A 19,959-nucleotide genomic window follows, 5' to 3' on the forward strand; every position below is an offset into this window, starting at 1 on the left:
ATATGAATGATTTAGACTTGAAAATTGAGATGAAAAATGTTCGTACATAAAATATGAGTCCATATATTATAGAGGCTAAAAGTCCACTAAAATGCATGGTTTGGAAAGTTTACTCATGCTTAGATAAAAATAAAGCAATTCTAACCATCCACTTCTTTTTTTTTTTTTTGAAAACAAGAGGAAGACTCATTACATGTTTTTTAGTTATATAGATGATATGATTAACACTAACAATGACTATAAAGAAATATAAGCTTTGTATGAGAAATTGTTTCAAGAATGTGAAATGAATATCTTGGAAACGTGAAATATTTTTTAGGGATAGAAGTATTAAAAAAACAAAAGTCGTTACAACTTTGAACTTACAACAATATGTAATATCTTAGCTTATTGTTGCATTTTCATTTTTCATTATTAGCTACTAAACATATACTTATATGACATGAAAACATTTCCATTCTACCCAAGATTTTTAAGAATCCCGATGACATCAACTAATTCTCCGACTTGTAACCATTTCCAGATTACTTTACCATTTTTATCTTTTAATTCCAAATCAATTCTAGGACCAGTAGAATCCTTGACAGTTTTACTGGTTGTTTTCCAATTGTTCTCCAGTGACTTGGCTTTATCATTACATTTGAATCCACTATTATCACTAAATTTACTCACGATTTCACCCTCAATATATGTAAATCGCGATGCTTCTGCAATAGTTTGGATGACCATAAGCGCTAGCTTTCTATCTGTTGTTATATCAAATTTCCTTTCTGTATAAATTTCTTCATTAATAAACTTATTAAGTGGTTTAGCTCCCAACCCTACAGAGGCTCGATCTCCAAGATCAATATAGTTTCCAGTAATGGTCGAATAATATCGATTGTTTTTATTTGTAACGTCGGGAAAAATCAACTTTACGTCAGTTGGAGCGTCTTTGAAGAGACGTACTTTCTTGGGTCCATCAGCAGTATGAGCATAACCCACATAATAGAGATCGTTTTTATCAAATGCAGCAGTGATTATTCCATTATCTGCCTGAATATCCATGTAAAGATACTTAGCAGGTTTTGTTGGTGCAGCTACAACTGGTAAATTGTTTTGAAATCCATAAGTTCCTGTTAGTTTTGGATCTTTAATTCTATCTCGAAAGTTATTCAATAGTGTGGAGTAGCTTTGGCTGGTAGCACTATTAGTCACAATGAATGTTAGATCTGCTGCATTGTAAGTCCATTGAAGGATCACACTAGTTGCAATGGCTACCAGGAGCAAACTAGTTATCTTTTTCATCTTTATTTTGTTGTTTCACCTGTCAAATTAGTATAAATTCAAGGTCTATCAAAAATCTAAAAATTATCACCAAACTATAGAATCAAAATTGAACCAAATTGAATACTTTAAGGGTGTATCTAGGAGATGCTTTTTTTAAACCAATTACATTTTTATTGGCATTTGATCACTTATGTTTCGTAAATACCTACTCTGCTTGGCACTGGCTACGTTTATTGTCAATTGAAGATTTTATTTGAAATCCTATTATTACTATTATATTTTAGTACAATCATAATGAAAGTGTAACCTCCAGATTTTAATGACGTAATTATTTAATATTTTTATAGTTTTTAAAGATTTTACAATTATATTTAATTATTTCTTAATTAGTTTTAATAAATTTATTGCATACATAAATTTAAATGTTAACTTTTATATATATATATATATATATATATATATATATATATATATATATATATATATATATATATATATATATATATATATATATATATATATATATATATATATATATATACATATATATATATATATATATATATATATATATACATATATATATATATATATATATATATACATATATATATATATATATATATATATATATATATATACATATATATATATATACATATATATATATATACATATATATATATATACATATATATATATACATATATATATATATACATATATATATATATACATATATATATATACATATATATATATATACATATATATATATATATATATATATATATATATATATATGTATATATATATATATATACATATATATATATATATATATATATATATATATATATATATATATATATACATATATATATATATATATACATATATATATATATACATATATATATACATATATATATATATATATATATATATATATATATATACATATATATATATATGTATATATATATATATATATATATATATATATATATATATATGTATATGTATATGTATATGTATATATATATATATATATATATATATATATATATCTATATATATATATATATATATATATAGATATATATATATGTATATGTATATCTATATATATATATATATATATATATATATATATAGATATATATATATGTATATGTATATCTATATATATATATATATATATATATATATATATATATATATATATATATATATGACACTCGAATTTCTTTTCTTTAGTTTTCACCGAGATGCTGCCAAATTTTCCACTCATTCACCTTGTTAATTAATCTCTAGCGTTTATTTTAATTATTTTTTTTTCCTTTTTATGTAACACTCGAATTTCCTCCCTTACTTTACGATTCTGGTTTCGTTTAAAGGGTTGGAAATTTAGAGGTGTTACAGAAAGCAATAATTTAAAGTTTATATATTGATATAAATTATTGCATCAAATATTTTTCTTTGTTAACAATTGACATATTTAAAGAATTGACATATAACGCAAATAATTCGAATCTATGACTGAATGCAAAAATGGCTAACATCTTACTAAATAGTACTATAGATAAAAAAATCAAAAGAAAAGTAGAATTAAAAAACGACTTACATAAAAAAAATGAAACATCAAACATGTTATACAATAATATTGATTGTTTATCCATCTCAATTAATTTGTATATTATTTTTAATTTATAAATTATAAACTTGTAAAATAACCAAGTCAAATCTAATTTAATTCGTTTAATGTAAAGATGATTATTATTAACTATTTATACGATATTTAAAAGAGGAAGAAAAAAAAAGAAACTTACAGCAGTATGATGGTCAAGTAATGAGCGGAACCGATAAGAAAACAATAGAGAAAATGATGGTTAAAGTGTTTAATGTAGTGAAGTTATTGTATGCGATAATATGAGTTTTGAAGGAAGGCTGGATTCCTTTATATGAGCATGATTTAACTCGGATTGATTCCTTAAGAGAAAACAATCTTTGCAAATTTGCATTATTGATTCCATCCTTCACTTATTGATCTATGTTAGAGTATATAACATATCCTGGGGCTTCAACCATCAGCTTAAGCTTTTGGTTGAGTTGTTCCTTGACATGGTATCAGAAGCCAATGTGACAAAAAGGTCACGGGTTCGAATCTCAACCACCCTCATTCAAAATGGAATATTGAGCACCATGTATGAGGAGAACATGTGTTGCATCCACACTTCTAGCCAAAGGGCTCTCGTGTGAGGGGGCGTGTTAGAGTATATAACATATCCTGGGGCTTCAACCATCAGCTTAAGCTTTTGGTTGAGTTGGTTCCTTGACAATCTACCGTCCATCTGGTCTGCTTACTTTATTATTTGTAGCTTGACTCGGATTTTGTTTAAATATTACGAGTCATTATAAAAAGAAAACAACTTTCTAATGAATCACACCGATTGGGTAAACTATAGAAAAAATCATAAAAAAATCTCAAACGTATCTTATATTCTCTTTGTTGCTTCTTATTTGTTTACTTTATGTTTTATCCATTATAAGAGAGATATTTAAATTTAATTTTTGAAATTTATATTGAAGACAAAATATATTCATGTGAGATCTTATTAGCTTTGTTTTGATGTAAATAATTTTTAATATATAATTTTTATATTTTTTATGATTCTAGCTAAGAGATATCGAAGCTCAAAAATTGCTTTAAAATGCGTGGAAAAAGTAAAGTCGATAATCAAAAAGGAAGGTAGGGGTGGTTAATATTTCATTTTTAGATTAAAATTGTAGATGCAACACATATCGACCTCTTCGTACCCGATGCAAAATATTTCATTTTTGAGTGTGGGGTGATTAATATTTGAACACGTGACCTCTTATCACAGTCGCTTCTAACACCATGTCAAAAAATCAATTCAACTAAAAATTTAAACAAAAATTTAAAATACCTTGTATATTGTTTAATACTACTATAAATATGAATCCATTGGTTAGTTGAAATTATAATAGCTGTACTAATCATAATGATATATTAATATCCACCAAACAAAAGTTTATTAGCCGTAAGCATTTGTCTTATTTAGCTGAAAAAAAAAGTCAGTGACAAAAAATAAAACAATTATATTGTCATATTCAAATAAATTCACAAATTGTCTATTTTTCTAAACTACTCCCTTCCGTTTCGTATAACCCATAAAATAGAGATCGTTTTTATCAAATGCAGCAGTGATTATTCCATTATCTGCCTGAATATCAATGTAAAGATACTTAGCAGGCGTTGTTGGTGCAGCTACAACTGGTAAATTGTTTTGAAATCCAGGATATAAACCAAATTTGTTATCTTTTTCATCTTCATTTTGTTGTTTCACCTGTCAAATATATACCAAACTATAGTCAACATTAAACCAAATTGAATACTTTAAGGGTGTATCTAGGATATAGTTTTTTTTAACCAAATTACATTTTGTTTGGCTTTTGGCTTGTATTTGGTAAATGCTTTCTTAGTTTCATTATATTAGCTACATCTCACTTTTTTTTTATGCTATTTAATGCGTTATTAATATTATTTTTATCTAGATTTAAACTTCCTCCTACATGGATTTTTTATGCACTCCAATTCGTTACTATTTTGATCATTTATATATTGCATTATGCATAGCTAAAAGTTAGTAAAAGTTAAAATTATAAAAGTATGCAAATATATGATTTGAACAAGATCTCATTTGAGTATATTTTTCTTACACATTAGCCGTAATATTTAAAATAAATTTAAATATTAATACTTCCAATAACTAGAAAGTAGCGAGTATTTCATAACGAAGGAAGTACATAACTAAAAATTATAGAAAATTACTAATATAAAATTATTAAATTCAAAGATTCAAACCAGATCTCACTAACTATTTTTTTGTTAAATATTAGCCGCAATAATATAACGTATAAGAAAGATGAAGTATAATTCCAAATAACAATCTCTCAACAATTTGCTTATGTAACTAACATTTAGCTGAAAAGCAAAAATTTCTTTTAGCAACTTTGTATTTGTATTTGGTTTTTTGACCCATTTTTTCATACGAACAATTAGCTTATTAAAATGACTTAACACTTAAAACATTAACATAGTAAATAAATATACATAGTAATTAACATACTAAAACAAATGTAAAACAAATGTAAAACAAATTTATATATATACATAGTAAATAAAAAATGTAAATGTATCATAAAGATGCAGGAAATAGGTTAAAGAACCAACTAATTAACATACTAAGTTTACTATATTTTACGTTATTATACTTTCTCTGTTTCAAAATACGTGCAATATTTGATTGTTCACGCAGTCCAATGCATTTATTTAATGTTTAATATCTATAAATATGTATAATAAAAAATTATAAAATTTTGATATTAATAATCTTTGTATTGACATGAATCAAACAAAATCTCATTTGACTATGTTGTAATTTATACAATAAAAACTAATTACAAATTAAGATTAGTACGTGAATAATGCAATATATTTTTAACGTTGCAAATAATTTAGTTGAAATCACATCCTTCAGTTATTGGTTAGTTAAAATCTTAAACAATGTTCATTGGTTAGTTGAAATCACATTAGATTTTTTTTTAAGGAACCATCTCAACCAAAAGATTAAACTAATGGTTGAAACCTCAAAATATGTTATTTATATTAACAATAAATTTTATCTATTTTTTGTGTGAATTCGCTTAGACTAATTATGTTGTTGGGATATTTTTCTAAACTTACAATGATTGGTTTGTGTTGTGTTATATGATATTTTTTTTTCAGAAAAAAAAGAAAAATAAAGTTGAAAGTTATCAATGAAACTTATCAACAGCATTAATAGTTGTAATCAATAATAATGTTCATAAAAGTGGGTTAAAGTTATAATACTACTTCCTCCATTAAGAAATATTTTCTATATTATGAGTATTTTATTGACATTATTTATCATTTAGGTTTATTTTATATTTTATAGTTGATATGCAAGACAGAAAAAATTATGTGAAATCTAATTTGAATTATTTAATCGCATATTTTCATAACAGTTAAATTTTTATAATTTTTAGATTTAAATATGTATAATTCATTATATTAATTATAGAAAAATATTTGAATTGCTTAAAAAGTCAAATATAACAAATATAGTATAACCGACGAGTAGAGTTGTCCAAAACAGACCCGACGATCAGATATTTACCCCACCTTATAACCGAAATCCGATTTTGACCCGGCTTGGATTTGCAATTGTGTAAAAATCAATGTTGGTACAAAATCTGATTTGAACCGATCTAAAACACTTATCCAAAATTGACCCGATTACATGGTTATCAGAATCCTGATTCTGATTTATGATTCTACGATTGTACAATCTAAAACTAGGCGATCGATTTGGAACGTAGGTAGGATTTTTATACGGTAGAATCGTGCGATCTTACTCAGCTCAAGAATTTAGATGGTAAGATCATAACACGATTCTACGATCCTACCATCCAAGGATCCGATCCTACTTTGGTAGTTTGAATCGTAAAATAACTTCATATAATAAAGATTTCACTTACATATAAATATATATTTAAAATAATTATATCAATACCTTCATAAAATTGAAAATTTTCTTGATTTGCAGTTTAAGAATAATAATTAAAAGTATTTTTATCAAAATTTTATAGATGAAGTAAAATAAATTTATATTTACATGTTAAAACTTAAAAAGAGAACATATATAATTAATAATTAGTAATCCAAAGCACATTAATGCATATTTATAGTATCACACGATCCTACAATCCTATTATACCAATTTCGATCCTATCCCCTCAATAATACTAGGTAGAATCCCGATCTAAATAACTATGCTCGATTACTTAAATGCACTCCTCTACCAACGAGGTACGAACATTTAAGACATACAAAGAATACGCGCTAATGAGTGTGACTAATTTATTCCCGTTTGAGTCACATGTGATGATTCTCCTTTTTTTTCAATCTACATATTTTGACCATATTTTCTCTATTTAATGATCTATTTTTGGTTTTGTCCTTTTCTCGTAAAGAGTATTTTATATACATGATAAGTTATGACTTGGCAGGCCGATTCTGAACGTTATAGCCTAATCTTTAAACTTTGTCACCCTTTTTATTTTATCGTCATTCACAGATAAATAATTTTACAACCTACAAAAGTATAGAGGTCTAACTCACACCTAATTAGCCACAATAAAAGTAATTTGATTAACGATGGCGATTTAGGGTTAAACCTTCAATTAAACTACAATACCTAGAAATGCATAAAGCAAATAGGGAAAACACAATAGAACAATCAACAATGGCGAATCAGAAATAACAAAGAACAAGAAGTTAAAAGCTATTGAAGTAACAAATTACAAAGGAAACTATCCCTGGGAAAGGAAGATGAAGGATGAGCAAACAAAGTTTGAAATTTGTGGATGAGCATCGGAAAATTAAGGAAGATTAGGTTAGAACTTTGAGGATGATGAAACAGGTTCTGCTTCGTGAGTTCGTTGAACCAAGCTCGCGTGAAATGGAATGAAATACTAATTTGCAATTTTAATTAATAATTCATCATTACGTACGAACCTTGTGATAATTAAAGCCCAAAAAAGGATATCTCCTCATGAAACGGAGATCCCATTTTAAAATAAGTAATTAAAGAAGGCTAATTTAGTAGGCAATTGGCATGTGGAATGCATGTGTATGCATTTATTTTCTTGTACTCTTTGTTTTCCTCTTCATTTTAAAATAAGTAATATCCGTGTGGATGTATGATATCAAATTTTCATATAATTTTAAGAATACTAAATTTTAAGGAGCAAATTTTTAGTCTCTGCAAATTCCAATGTGATAACTAAGCACAAAATTCTACTTGATAGTAATTTTATAAAGTTAAAGAATTCCTTAAAAATATAACTTTCGATGTTAACTAAATTTCAATATCAACCAAATAAGTCATAAGAGGGAAAAAGTTTTTTTCTGTTATAACAAGGTAGTCAGCAAGTCTTGTATCAGACTATCTCATCGTGAGACTGGCCCATATAAGCAGTTCATTAGTAAACTAGTTTGGTCTGACACAATTGAAGTTATCTTACGGTGAGACGGCTTTAATAAATAATTAGTGCAAGGTAATATATACTCGCTCTATTCTTTTTATACTTTTCGTTTACTTTTTCTCACAGTTTTTAAAACAATTTCAAAACTCAATATCTTTAAATACGCATCATAAAAAATTATAAAAATATATAATTATAAAATATAAATTAAGAATAATCTAAAAAGATCTCACATGTGTATATTTAATCTTCTATATAGCTTTAAAAACCTTAGTTAATTTCTCTCTCGTCAAAGTAAAATGTTATAAATAAGAAGAACATTAAAGAATGGATGAGGTATAATCTTTTGAAAGTCAATGATTCAATGGTGTTTGATTTTATTTATTGAAGATTATAAATGAATAACATAGAGATTAACAAGTAAACGAACAACCCGTCATGTATAAGACGTTCTCAGCATGAGACTGGTGTTATATAAAAGGTCTATTAATTAAAAAAAACATTAAAAAAGACAATAAAAACTGACAGGAAATAATTTTTTTAAATAGTTTAAACTGACTCAATTAAAATCGTCTGACAGTAAAATGATCTCAGTGATAAATAAACGAATAGCTGTTTGGCTGTTTCAACATTTACTACTTTCTCGAAACTGTCTCCCATGTTGTTGGCCTATAAATTATTAAGTCAAATATTATAATCACAAACTCATCATTCATTAAAAAAAAAAAACCCAAATTAGTTGGCCCGTAAATATTTTCAATTACAGATTCAGACCATATATAATCTCCTTCTCCCCATCATTTTCAAAAACTTTATTTCCTAAAAAAAAATGAAAAGTGAAAAGGAATGTACAGGTGATATATGTTTGATGCCCATAAAGACAACCAGAAAGAAGATAAGTGAAGCCGTGGAGAAGCCGGATGAGCCGCTTAGTCCGGCGGCGCGTGTATTTCATGCGCCGCAGTTTAACTGCTGTATAATATCAATGGTTGGGTGTAAGACTGAGATCAATTTGGAGGTAATCAAACAAGGAATGTATGTAACCATGGTTAAGCATCCTCGCATCTCTAGTAAACTGGTATGCTCTTTTAATTTTCTATTTCTTTTTTTTCGTCGGTTTTTTTTTTTTTTTTTGCCGATTTAGCAAAGTCAATGTTAGCATGCTCTCCATAATAATGCAATTAAATTATGTGTTTATTTGGTGATAGGTTGGTTAGTGTGAGGTCATGAATGTGAAATTCAATTGGTGTGAATATATGACATAACAAAGTACTTCTAACATTATAGGGTGTGAAATTAGCTAAGATATATTCAAAAGCACCTTTTTTTTTTTTTTTTGATGAAAAGTAAAATATGATCGAAGTACTTCATAATATTCCCTACGTTTTTTATTTTGCACACAAATCAATTTTTGCACCTTTTACTAATATTTTAAAATATAATCTCTCTCTTTCTTTTTAATGTTTCATTTATTTTTGGGTAATTGTTTATTAATTACTTTTACTTTGTATTTTATTCTTAATGCATGTATTAAAATATAGTCAAATGAGTAATTTTTAGTTTTTTTTAATTTTTAATTATATATATTTATCGCTATTAAATATTAAATTAGTGCATTCACAAACTTGCAAGCAAATGGTACATTTAAAATGAAATAGAGGGAGTAAAAAATAAAAAAGAATAATATTTATATATATAGCCTTGAGGGTTGTATATAAGAAAAAATCTAGTAATTTTTAATATAACTCAATATAATATTTACCTTGTAAATATAAGATACTTCATTATATTTTATTATTTTAATTTTAATCTCTTTTAGAAACTTAAAAAATTACTTAAAACATTGATTATTTTCATATTTCATGCTAGATTCTCTTAAAAAACTAAAAAAATTGATAATAAAGAGAATTTGTTGATTTTTAAATACAACCCTTAGGATTGCAAATATCAATACCCTTAAAAGGATAAATGATATATACAACTTTATTTATATTATTAAATATACTAATATTTACAATTTTCGTTAAGTTGCATAATTAATTTATTGTTAATTAGTTAGACTATTAAAAATCCTACCATATTCCAAAATATTTTTTTTTATATTTATGTGTTAAAAAGCGTAAATTTTAAAGCCAAATATCCAATATCCAAACCGAATTAAAAAGTGATAATTTAATAATAAGTGTGTAAAAAGTTAGATCCCATATATATGTGCATAATTAAAGAAAAAGGTTACCAAGTAGAAAAGCAAAAATTTAATGTCAACATGTCAAAAGAAGAAATAATACATCTTATTTGAATTGTATGATAAATTTTTGGTTCAATATAATGCCCCAAACAATCCAAGGATCAAATGCGATTTGTAAGTTTGTAGAGCAAGGTAGAAACGAGCACAAATTATGATAAAATTAAAGGTCCTAGTCTTGGAAGAGATGCATTATTCCATGTTAATCATTGATGCCCTTTTTTATTACACTTTGTTCGAATCAAAAGATTTGAAAGGAAGTACTAAAAGATAGAAATTTGAAGGAATGTAATTTCCTTTATTTATATAATAAATGTAAAGCAAAGGGTTTGGGAATGAAGGGATTTCTCGGGAATAGTTCTTTAGTTTTATTAGTTACGAAATCTCTTTTGTACTTCCTCCGTTCCGTTTTAGTCGCTACATTTATATGGACACGGGATTAAGAAAAGTGATTGACCTACACTGTAACTGATTGTTTACTTTATAGATTATAGTATTTTATTATTGTTAATTGAAAAAGAAAAAGAAAAAATGGGTTGTTAGGTTACTTTATAGAGTATAGTATAATATTTTATTATAAAGTATAGAGTATAGAGTAGGATAAAAATAGGGGTAGGTAGAATTTTAAATGATTGTTTTATTACTAAAAACAGAGACGTAGCAAGTAATATAAAATTGCCAAAATTTAAAAATATAGCGAGTATTATGAAACGGAGGAAGTATGCGAAAAGATTCAAAGGAAAAAATTGTTTTCACTTCTTCTCCCTTTATTTCCCTTTTAAACAAATAGAAGATCCGTTTCCTTCGTTTTCCCTGTTTTTCCTTTCCCTTCTTCTTCCCTGCTTTTCCTTTCCATTTAAAAATACATATCCAAACAGAGTGTTAAATTTCGTGCGACATGCCTCTATGTCGCATAATAGATGTAGACCTACTAAAAAAAGATGCTTTCAAAATCTAGCGGCCGAAATTGACTGTACTTTGAAAATAAATCAGAATTTGATTTGGGAGAGGCTTGATCGAGCAAACACGGTTTTAGTCTGGACTCTATTTTCCTTTCATACTAAGATCTATAATTTTTTAATCTAATTAACTATCAATTCAAACATTTAAATAAAAAACGAGATAAAACCTAGAAAATCAAAAATAATCCATAGTTACATAGAATGTGGAACGTAGCCATGTTTCGCGATCCGGGAACATTTGTCCCTAATTATCACGAAACGTGACTCAAATCGCTCAAGGTGACGCCCCGATATGAAAGACCTTTTTTAAAAAGTGTGTTGACCTTCATTTACGGTTTAAAGAATAAAGAAGGGAGGAAATACGAGATAAAACCTAGAAAACCAAAAAATATCCACTTAAAAAAAAATTCTGAATATATTTTTTTTCAAATATATTCTTTATACCTAATGTATCTTGTACCAAATCATTTCTGAGTTAATTAATGTTGCGTTTTTTGTTCTCGTTCCCGTTCCCGATTCCTAACCGAGTTGTCATTCCAATAAGTAACAAAAAGTAAATCTTATTAGCTTTCTTTTAAGTTTAAGATTAGAGTTGAAGATCCTAAAATAAGTTAAAATATACACTTCCTTTATCCGTTTGAATTTGTACCATGAGACTCTAAAAGTCTCACATATTAGTATATTGAAACTTCTATCAATTAGATAATTTATGTGAAACTAACATTTCCACATTGTTGAATGAACTAATTTGTAGGTATTTGATCCAAAGAACCCAAGTACACCAATTGGATGGATAAGAACCAAAGTAAATGTAGACGATCATCTTATAATTCCAAATTTGGATTATTCAGAAATAAACTCCACAGAGAAATTTGTTGAAGACTATGTTACAAATCTTTCCCAAACTCCTATGGACTTAACTAAACCATTATGGGAAATCCACATCCTTAACATCAAAACAAAGGATGCTAATGCCATTGCAATATTTAGAATGCACCATTCCATTGGGGATGGTGTTTCTCTTATGTCCTTAGTCCTTGCTTGTACTCGGAAAAGCTCGGATCCTAATGCATTGCCCACTCTTCCTACTGAAAATAAGAAGAAGAAGAAGATTATGGATGACACAAATGATTCATTTTGGTTGTATAGGTGCTTTTTGTGGCTTGTTTTGGTGTTTAAGGTATTGTGGAATACAATGATAGATCTATTGTTATTCACTAGTACAGCATTGTTTCTTAAGGATTCCAACACTCCTTTAAAAGGTTCTCCTGGGACTGAAACTGCTCCAAAGAAGTTTGTTTATAGGACTTTGAGTCTTGATGACATCAAGTTGGTGAAGAATTTCATGAATGTGGTATGTTTTTTTTACATCTGCTTAGGGGTGGTTTTGATCGGGCATGTACAAGTTATCCAACCGCACTGAGGCTTAAAAATGGTTCAATAAATTATATGCACTTCTTATTTATATGAAGTTGCACATGACTTTTGCTCCCAAGGGTCAATTAAAAGTAACATCTTTGTCAATTTTTATCATTAACAAGAGTAAGAGGTCACAGGTTCAATCATCAGTTTAAACTTTTGATTGAGTACATATAGTATATTCTTAACCTCAACTACCAACTTAAGCTTTTGGTTAAGTATATGATATCAGAGCCAGCATGACAAGAGGTTACCGGTTCGAATCTCAACCAGTACTCCTTGTTTAAAGTAAAATATTCAGCGTTTGGTATGAGAAGAGTCTATGCTGCATCCACACTTTTAGTCCAAAAGACTCTCATGAAGTAGTTTAATTGCTTTAGTTTCCTTTAAGTTAATCAATCAAGTATTAATTATATTTATTGATGTTTTTATTCAGACGATAAATGATGTGGTTTTGGGGATAACTCAGGCGGGAATGTCACGTTACCTTAACAGGAAGTATGGTTAGTCCTAATTAAGCTTTTTAATACACTAATTATTATAGTTTTATATCTTTTTTCTTTTCTAATGCTGGTTTATTTGAAAGTATAGTGTTCTTAATTTGTAGTATGCTCAACACATGAATAGGTGAATTGAAGGGAGATGAGACGGGCCAGAAGAACAATTTGCCTAAGCATATTCGCCTCAGATCAACCCTCCTCGTGAATATCAGACCAACTTCCAAACTTGAGGTTTAGCACATTAATACTAATTTTGTTGTTTGTTGGCTTGTTGCTTGAGGTTGTGGTTAAACATGGTAGTAGGTCATGTTTATGTTGTGGAAAGACCTATGCAATGGGCCAATAAAAGTCGGATTAAGCTCACATGAAATGGGCCAGATAAAGCTGACTCAAAGAAAAAATAAAAATAGGCTCAAATAAGTCGGGCCTTCTCGGCCTGCTTTAATCCAATCGTTTAAATTCTTAAAAATTTCCATTGAAATAAGGCATGTTCTATTGAGTAACAATTGTCAATCATAATCAGACTATTGAATATTATAAAATTATAGTAATTTATTATATAGCTAGACTTGTGAGAGACTCTCTCAGTTAAATAACATTAAAATAAGAAGTTCATATACTAATAATTTATGTTATTGGTTTATTTAACCCATGTACAATCTGCGTCTCATAGTGCGATAGTCTCATACAAGAATTTGTGTTTGTTATACTTGAAGCAAAAAAGGGCCAGTTTAAGGCCTGTTTTGGCCCGTTTTATGTTTAAAATTAAATGATCCTTTAAAGTCCAACACATTTAAAATTCAGCCCGTTTAAAGCCCGTGTATCAAGGGGTTGAATTTTGGCCTCTAATGGGCAACCAGCCCATTACACAACCCTAGTTATGGCTTTGTCATACTAACATGACCTTTTATCAATTTTAATTATTTTTGTAGTATTAAATTTAGAAAGCGAGTTTGAAGTAAACCTAGGATTTATGGTTTGTGCTTGAAGAAAAAATGAGCCGGAAGAATAATTTTTATGGTTTGCATGACTAAAATTGGACCAATTGTTTTGACAGGATTTAGCAGAACAAATGGAAGCAAATGATCCAAAGAAAAAATGGGAATGGGGGAACTCAATTGGTTATATACTTCTTCCCTTTGACATCTCATTACATGATGATCCTTTGGATTACATACGTAGTGCTAAGGCTACCATCGACAAGAAGAAACAGTCCCTTGAATCAGTTTTGACCTATTCATCTGCTAAGCTTATGCTCAAGACCTTGGGCCTTAGGGTATGTACGTCTAGTTTGGTACATCACTTACCTACTTTTTCAACCGTACTAATAACATCATTGTTTTACAGATAACTGCAGGTGTAACATATAGAGTTTTGTCCAATACTACCTTATCTTTTTCAAATATGGTGGGTCCAAAGGAAGAAATAAGCTTTTATGGTCACCCCATGACTTTCCTTGCTCCAAGTGTTTACGGACACCCACATGTATGTTGTTTCAAACTTGCATATATTTTTACTCCTATTATTTGTTGTTCAAAAACGCTTTTGGGTTGGATTCTTTATTGGCTTTTGATTTTGGTGTTTTAGTGGGTCAAAAAACTAAAAAAAACAAATTTTTTGTAAATGACATTTCAGCTGGTTGCAACTGAAAAGCTCGTTTTTTATTTAATTTTTCAGTTGGCTTTTGGTTTTTGGCTTATTAGTTGGTCAAATAGCCAAAAAAATATGTTTGGTAAATAGCTTTTTAAGCCAACTAAAAAATTGGCTTTTAAACAAAAATAACAAGCTACTCCCATTTAGCATTTTTGGTTGCTTTTGACTTATTAACTTACTTTTTCTTTAATAAACAACCAATAGCTAATACTTGTAAGCATAATTACCACTTTTTCTCTAATTTACTAAACATCTCCATAAACAACTGGTTTTTACAGCTAGTTAAAAAGCCAATAAAAACAGCCAACATTTCTAGCTGGTCAGACCAACAAACTAAAAAAGCTAACTTTATCGGCTTATTTCATTAGCTTTTGACTTATCGGTCTACATTTTCTTTAATAGACATCCAATAGTAAATATATAATTTTTCCATACATCTCCTTAAAACGATTGGTTTATCTAACTAGATTAAAAGCTAATATTTCCGACGATTTAAATAAGCCAACTTAAAAAGGCAATAACCAACGACTATTTGTAAGTTTGAAGCTCTGATCTCCATAGCTAGTAATTCATTCAGTCAAAAAATATCTATATGATTATGGTAAATTTATAGCGTTGTGAAACTGGTTTTGTATGTGATGCAGGCTTTGACAGTCCATTACCAGAGTTACATGGATACAATGACCTTAGTTCTAGCGGTTGATCAAAATGTGATCCCAGATCCCCACAAGCTTTGTGATGATATTCAAGATTTACTTGGACTTGCTAAGCAAGCAGCTCAGCAGTAAAACGTCTTCATGATTTAGAATACATTTTCATGTTACATTACTAGATTGATTGAACAACATTAAACATATACTTCTATTTTATTAGAGGAACAAAGCATAGATAATCATGATATTCTATCACGTGTAAATTGACTACTTTAAAATGGGGGTTCATTTTAAAGTCATAAACTTGTTTGTAACCAGACGCGATTCAAAAAAAATTGTGATGTTGATAATTTAATAAAGAAAATTACAACTAATTTTGTACATAGTTAACCAAAGTTTCTAGAACGTCTCATTGAATTAGCACGAAAGAGAAAATTAAATGCTTTATTTCTATTTTTTTTTCAAGATTTTGGTGGAAGCTAGAAATTTTGATATGAAACTCCCGTTTCAATTATTCATTCCTTTGGTGGAAGAGACAGAAAATGGCAAAGATCAAAGGCTTGAAATAGTTGGATGCAAGGAGACAAAAAATGTGCAATCAGTATTGTGGAATTGGAAAATCATGTTGCACACAAATTAACCCTTAAATCAGCAACTCAGTATTGATCAATTTTAGATTCTTGACGTGATATCAAAGTTTGTGTGACAAGAGATTAAGGGTTCAAATCTTAACCACATTTCATTTATAGCGGAATATTTATTGACCAGGTATGAGAGGGTTTGTACTGCATCCATACTTCTAATCCAAAGGGATTTCATATGAGGGGGCGTTTAGAGTGTATATGTTAGGAATTTTTATGTATTTGGGTTGGGCCTATTGTATACTCCCTCCTATTCTTCCCATTAGTCCCATTTGACTTTTCACCAATTTTTAGGTGGGTCAAATGGGACCACTTAAATAGGAGAGATAATGTAAATTAGTAAATTGTTAATGATTTCTTATTAGATTAATGATTCTCTCCAAAATTATAATTTTGCCGCCTAATTCCAAAATTTTAAATCTGAAAATTAACATAAAAATTCTGAAAATTGAAAATAATTTTGAAAATACTGAAAATAGAAAATCTGATACAAGTTCTTACTAATACATTCATGAATTCATACATTACATAGTTAACCATTGATTAAAATTAATGGTTCCAACAACGCAAAATGAAATTACATAAGGATCGACTACTTAATTTCCCCAAGCTTTTTCAACTCTTCAACAGCATCGGGATAGTTGTAGTCTTTGCTGATCATGTGATTGCTTATTCTTTTTTCTTTTATCGACTTCAGAAAAAAATCAAAACATAAACTGATGCATTAAAATTAGGCCACAAAATTAATGCCAAACAACCACATTTGTCAAATCTTTTTGTTTCATCAAGTATCCAAATGTCCAAAAATTCCAAAAACTTAAAAACAGATTTATTGAGAGGGAAGCTTGAAAAAATGAAAATCCAAAACTAAAAACAAAAAACAGCAACTCAGGAGGGAAAAAATCAAATGTAGGATACACAGAATTTGAGAGGGAAGCATGATAAAAATGAAAATCCAAAACTGAAAACAGAAAACAGCAACTCAGGAGGAAAAAAAATCAAATGTAGGGTACACAGAATTTGAGAGGGAAGCATGAAAAAATGAAAATCCAAAACTGAAAACAGAAAAAAGCAACTCAAGAGGGAAAAAAATCAAATGTAGAGTACATAGAATTTGAGAGAGAAGCATGAAAAAAAATGAAAATACAAAACTAAAAACAGAAAACAGCAACTCAGGAGGGAAAAAAATCAAAAATCCTCTATATATGCTCTATCAATTGCACACATTAATTGCACATCAAACAAACACAATGGGTAAAACAAAAGATGTTACTCCACATCAAAAAAACCCAAATTATGCAAAAAGTCCTCTCTATCATCAACAAAAAAGGAAGATCAGAGCTTGGCACAATCAACAAACTAGCTACTAAATTTCAACTTTGTAAGAAAACCATAATAAGGTTATGGAAGGAAGTTCAAAGTCAAATCAACACCAACCAACAGTAATCAACTTGGGGATTAAGAGGATTGGAAGAGAACCAAGTAACAAGATTCAATTCAATGATGACAAATTCAAAGCAATCAAATGTGAACTCAAGACAACGCAACATTCAGTGGCAAAACAAATGGGGTCTCACAATCAACTGTATTTAGATGGAAGAAGAAGAAAATCATAAGGAAGCACACAAATCCTCTAAAACCTGCCCTTACTGAAAAAAATAAGTTGCACAGGTTATTTTTTGCGATTTCTAAATGTTATTATGATGAACAAATTGATGCATATAAGTTCAAATCACAAGATAACATTATTTACATAGATGAAAAATATTTCTATCTAACCCGTGAAACATAGACTTACTATCTTGCTCCGGGTGAAGTAAAGCCATATAGGGAAATTCAATCAAAAAGGTTTACTCCTAAGATCATGTTTATGTGTGCTGTAGCAAAACCAATATATTCATCTAATGGTGATGTGATTTTTGATGGAAAGATAGGTATGCGGCCTTTTATAAGTCAGGAGCCTGCAAAGAGGAGCTCAAAGAACAGGAGGAGGGGAGAATTAGAAAGTAAGCCAATTCAATCAATCACTAAAGAGCATATGAGGGCAATGCTCATAACCAATGTCATACCGACAATTAGAGCTAAATGGCCTAGTATGCTTTCAAAAGACATTATCATTCAACAAGATAATGCAAAACCTCACATAGCACCTTATGATAAGGAATTTGTTGATGAAGCAACAAAAGATGGATTCAATATCCAACTTGTGCAACAACCACCAAATTCACCTGACATGAATGTGTTAAATCTTGGTTTCTTTAGATCTATTCAAGCATTACAATTTCAAAAGGCAGCATACAATGTAAGACAATTATTAAGAGCTGTGAATTTGGCATTTGAGAATTTAAATCCTCAGTCTTTGAGATTTGTGTTCATAACCTTACAAGCTTGCATGATTGAAGTCATGAAAAGAAAAGGTGGTTTTGACTACCACATACCACACATGAACAAAACCAAACAAGCAAGAGATCGAACATTGCCAGATTATTTGTCAGTTGACAAAGTCTTGGTTGTTGATTCACTTCAACACTTGCTAACTAAGGTGAGCATTGAAATAATTAATGAATTGGTCCAAATGATTGGGTTTCAAGGGGATGTTCAAGTTAGTGAACCACAACTTCAAGTCACACAAGGCAGAATTCGCATGGACAACAACAACCAAACATCTAGCAACACATAAAGTATCAAGGGAGGAATGCAAATTTTGGACAGCGAGTACGAGCCAACAACACAACAATCAATCACACTTTTGGACAGTTTTTGGACAGCTTTTGGATACATTTTGGGAAGCATTTGTTTCAAATTCAAACAACAAGTATAAAAATTTATGTTGTTTATTGTGAAACAATTGTATTGGAATTATAGTTAAATTAAAATAGTGGTTGTTTAATAGTTACTCTCAGGATTAATTTTTTGTTCATCATTGAGTTAAAAACCTTATTTATATGATCATTTGGTTTTGGTGGCATTTGGTAGCCTCCAAGATCAAATCTGGTGGCAATACCAAGCCTCTTAAAATCAACAAATGCATATAATAATGCTACGAATGTGGCCCAGAATATTTTCCATCACATAAGTTCATTGGGCATGTATTCAATAATGTGTCAATTCAAACAACAACCCAAAAATTCATTTCATCATTAGTCAAGAAAAATATGCAATCAATGACCATAAACATACTTGTAAATGGACCAAGGATATCAAGCCATTCTTCCTTTTCACAATCACTTTCAGCAAATACAGCATCTATCGAGTTATACACATGGTTAGGATCATCCGGTTCTGGAGTGTAGATAGGTTCACCCTCAGAATCCAATTCTCGACCCCAACATGGATTAGTCTCAACAAATGATTCATAGTCATCTTCAGATTTATCAGGATAATTAGGGTAATCATCATGAACCCTTTTAGGGTTATCAAAATCAACCCTTTTAGGGCTATCATGATTAACAATCTTAGTAGTGTTCATCAAACCCACAAAAGAATCAAGATCAAACAGAGATCCTAAAACACAGAAAAAAA

General features: G+C 28.9%; 3 protein-coding genes across 3 annotated transcripts; 2 read left to right on the plus strand and 1 right to left on the minus strand.

Annotated features, from left to right (window-relative positions):
• Positions 1-459: 459 nt before the first annotated feature.
• On the minus strand, positions 460-9,024 carry LOC130824845 (antiviral protein II/III-like). Its single transcript, XM_057689863.1, has 4 exons — positions 8,924-9,024; positions 6,618-6,672; positions 4,443-4,640; positions 460-1,287 (listed from the first exon to the last, which is right to left on the minus strand). Exons 1-4 carry the CDS (start codon positions 9,022-9,024, stop codon positions 460-462), a joined length of 1,182 nt encoding a protein of 393 aa, XP_057545846.1.
• Positions 9,025-9,068: 44 nt separating this feature from the next.
• LOC130825069 (wax ester synthase/diacylglycerol acyltransferase 5-like) lies at positions 9,069-16,560 on the plus strand. The gene is made up of 7 exons (XM_057690099.1): positions 9,069-9,442; positions 12,326-12,925; positions 13,427-13,493; positions 13,618-13,721; positions 14,548-14,766; positions 14,838-14,975; positions 15,788-16,560. Exons 1-7 carry the CDS (start codon positions 9,194-9,196, stop codon positions 15,929-15,931), a joined length of 1,521 nt encoding a protein of 506 aa, XP_057546082.1. The 5' UTR covers positions 9,069-9,193; the 3' UTR covers positions 15,932-16,560.
• Positions 16,561-17,124: 564 nt separating this feature from the next.
• On the plus strand, positions 17,125-19,117 carry LOC130825070 (uncharacterized). The gene is made up of 2 exons (XM_057690100.1): positions 17,125-18,108; positions 18,372-19,117. The coding sequence occupies exon 2, from the start codon at positions 18,374-18,376 to the stop codon at positions 19,115-19,117; it is 744 nt and encodes a 247-aa protein (XP_057546083.1). The 5' UTR covers positions 17,125-18,108; positions 18,372-18,373.
• The last annotated feature ends 842 nt before the right edge of the window (positions 19,118-19,959 follow it).

This window comes from Amaranthus tricolor, chromosome 10 (assembly GCF_026212465.1).
Source record: "Amaranthus tricolor cultivar Red isolate AtriRed21 chromosome 10, ASM2621246v1, whole genome shotgun sequence".
Lineage (NCBI taxonomy): Eukaryota > Viridiplantae > Streptophyta > Magnoliopsida > Caryophyllales > Amaranthaceae > Amaranthus > Amaranthus tricolor.

What these genes read in the sequence shown, in the direction of transcription:
- LOC130824845 (XM_057689863.1), bottom strand. Translation starts at nt 9,024, where the DNA reads ATGGGAGACAGTTTCGAGAAAGTAGTAAATGTTGAAACAGCCAAACAG. An exon ending in TGTCAGACGATTTTAATTGA is followed by an intron (nt 6,673 to 8,923) that starts GTCAGTTTAAAC and finishes TCGATCGCCTAG; the next exon opens with TTTTAGATTGTACAATCGTA. An exon ending in ATCAGGATTCTGATAACCAT is followed by an intron (nt 4,641 to 6,617) that starts GTAATCGGGTCA and finishes TATATTTGACAG; the next exon opens with GTGAAACAACAAAATGAAGA.
- LOC130825069 (XM_057690099.1), top strand. Translation starts at nt 9,194, where the DNA reads ATGAAAAGTGAAAAGGAATGTACAGGTGATATATGTTTGATGCCCATA. An exon ending in TTACCTTAACAGGAAGTATG is followed by an intron (nt 13,494 to 13,617) that starts GTTAGTCCTAAT and finishes ACACATGAATAG; the next exon opens with GTGAATTGAAGGGAGATGAG. An exon ending in GTGTTTACGGACACCCACAT is followed by an intron (nt 14,976 to 15,787) that starts GTATGTTGTTTC and finishes TATGTGATGCAG; the next exon opens with GCTTTGACAGTCCATTACCA.
- LOC130825070 (XM_057690100.1), top strand. Translation starts at nt 18,374, where the DNA reads ATGCGGCCTTTTATAAGTCAGGAGCCTGCAAAGAGGAGCTCAAAGAAC.